General features: G+C 36.1%; 1 protein-coding gene across 1 annotated transcript in view; it reads right to left on the bottom strand.

Moving 5' to 3' along the window:
- Nucleotides 1-292: 292 nt before the first annotated feature.
- The window catches only part of LOC119570456, a 3,175-nt gene continuing 967 nt past the window's right edge, over nt 293-2,500 (bottom strand). Inside the window, exons 2-4 of the mRNA XM_037918184.1 lie at nt 2,276-2,474; nt 979-1,080; nt 293-552 (exon numbers count right to left, since the gene is read on the bottom strand). Coding sequence (XP_037774112.1) covers nt 401-552; nt 979-1,080; nt 2,276-2,474 — 453 coding nt within the window. The 3' untranslated portion in view covers nt 293-400. The remainder of the gene's footprint in view (nt 553-978; nt 1,081-2,275; nt 2,475-2,500) is intronic.

Genomic DNA, 2,500 nt, shown 5'->3' with positions numbered 1-2,500 from the left:
ATAATAATAATAATAATAATAATAATAATAATGATAATAATAATAATAATAATAATAATAATGATAATAATAATAATAATGATAATAATAATTATAATTATGAATATAATAATAATAGTAATTATTATAATAATCATGATAATAACAACAATAACAATGAAAAAGATGACAATAACAATAGTAACGATAACAATAACAATAAAGACAATAATGACAATAGTAACAACGATAATAAAAATTATAATAACAATATCAACTGTACCACTCCAGTATAGGTTAACTAAACTCCACATTACGTCATCATATTTACTTAGATTTCACAACTCAAAAGAAAAAAAAAAAAAGCCCAGAAAACACAATTCCAACAGTCTGTCCATAAAATCTTCCTTAAAAACGAAGCTTATAACGAATCCACATAACACGAAGTGAATTCGCTCTCAGCCATGTCCTGAAGGAGCGTTGGGCCTCCTTCAGTGACGCAGCGTATGGAGGTCTGGATCAGGAGAGGAGAGAGGCGGATCCAGGCTTGGTGACATCCGCAGGTGATGCTGCCTGTGGAGATGAGATGAGATGAGAGGCTTGGGGTTTGAGTTTTTCTTTGATCATATTTTTTCTTCAATTAATAACATGGTTATTAGTGCTGTTATTATTATCATTACTATTACAATTATTATCATTATTATTATCATTTTCACTATTATCCTTATCATCATCATTATTAGCATCATTATTATTACTGCAATAACTTTTTTGTCATTTTCTCTCCCTCTCTCTGTCTCTTTGTATAGGCATGGGTGACTATTCTCTCTCTGTCTGTCTACTATTACTCCTCTCTGTCTCCCAGTATATACGTCTTTCTGTATCTTTTTTCTGCATCTATCTATCATTCAATAACATTAATATCAGCCTGCCTTAACCGATCTCATCAATCTACTAACTAATGAAATAAGAAAAAAAAAACATTAATTTTCTACTTACCTGTGAATTCCAGGCGTGCTCCCCGACTAAGTAGGTTGAAGAGAACAGACGGGGAAGTGAGGTTGTAACTTTCCATTACCAGTTTGGAGCCGGGGATGAAACCTTTTAGGATGAGGGAGAAAAGCATGAGAATAAAAGCATGGGCGTATACAATTTTTTTTTCTCTTCTTATAAACACACACACACACAGACACACAGACACACACACACACACACACACACACACACACACACACACACATACACACGCACACACACACACACATATATATATACACACACACAGACAAGTATTAATCCAAAAAGGTTTTTGGGATTTTTTTTTATAATGCTTTTAGAATCGTTGTTATTGATATCATATTCATTACAATATTATTTACAATCCCAAACAGCAGTTCAATAAAAAAGAACAAGGAGAAGGTAAGACTGGGACTGAGAACAAAACAAACAAAGGAAAAAGCACAGTGGACATGACGTGTATTGTCTGCCATCCCGAGAACTGTGAGTTAATCTGGCTATGTCTCTATCCCTCCCTCCCCCTCTTTCATGTTCTTCCTATTTCTCTCTCTCTCTCTCTCTCTCTCTCTCTTTCTTTGAATGAATGTGTCTCATTCTGTTTATCAGTCACTCTTTTTCCTATCCTTTTAAATTCAACTCACATTTTTTTCTAACTTTCCAGCTACGCATCTATACTTATTTTTCTTTGTCATTACATCTCATTACCAATCAACTAATGCTCTCTACCTTCAATCTCTCATTGGTTCTTATTGTGTTCAGTTAATCAGTGCATTCGAATTAACAGGTTTAATTCTAAATTACCAATGCTCCTTATCCTCAGTTTATCGACGCTCTATACCTTCAACATATCAATAATCCTTACTTTTATTTGATCGGTGTTCGTCACCTGTAAGTCATCAATGCTCTCTACCTCTCAATTAACAGCTGCTACAGCCTGCCTAGTTTCACTTTATAAAATTACCCCCTTTATTTTACCAATACCCCGTTTCTTCAGTTTATCAATGCCTCTACCTTCGATTTGTCAATGTTCCCACTCTTCGTTTTTTCCTGACTTCACCATATCAAGCTACTTCCTTTATCAATACTCCGTATCTTTATTTTACCAAAGCTCCCTCCTTCATCTCATGCCTAACTATTTTCAGTTTATCAGTGTTTATCAATGTCTTTCACTTCCTCAATGTGTCCTAGTTAATCAGTGCACCCGACCTTTAATTAACCATTGCTTCCTACTTTTAATTAACCATATATTCCTACCTCCAAATTAATCACTGCTTCCTACCTTCAAACACTCCCGGAAGCAAGTACCGAAAGTCACTCCCCGGGAAAAAGACTTCCTGGAGATGCATCGAATCGAAGGAGAAGCTGCCTGGAGACACTGTGTCCAAGGACGCCGCGAGGAAGGGCACAGTGAGGGTCCTTAGGGATTTTAGGGAATGGAAGGCCAGGATTTCGACGGGCACGGGGGGAAGGATCAGACTCTGTTGAAGGATGGGGGAAGGTTGGT

This window comes from Penaeus monodon, chromosome 4 (assembly GCF_015228065.2).
Source record: "Penaeus monodon isolate SGIC_2016 chromosome 4, NSTDA_Pmon_1, whole genome shotgun sequence".
Lineage (NCBI taxonomy): Eukaryota > Metazoa > Arthropoda > Malacostraca > Decapoda > Penaeidae > Penaeus > Penaeus monodon.
This window is presented reverse-complemented; position numbering and strand designations above follow the sequence as displayed.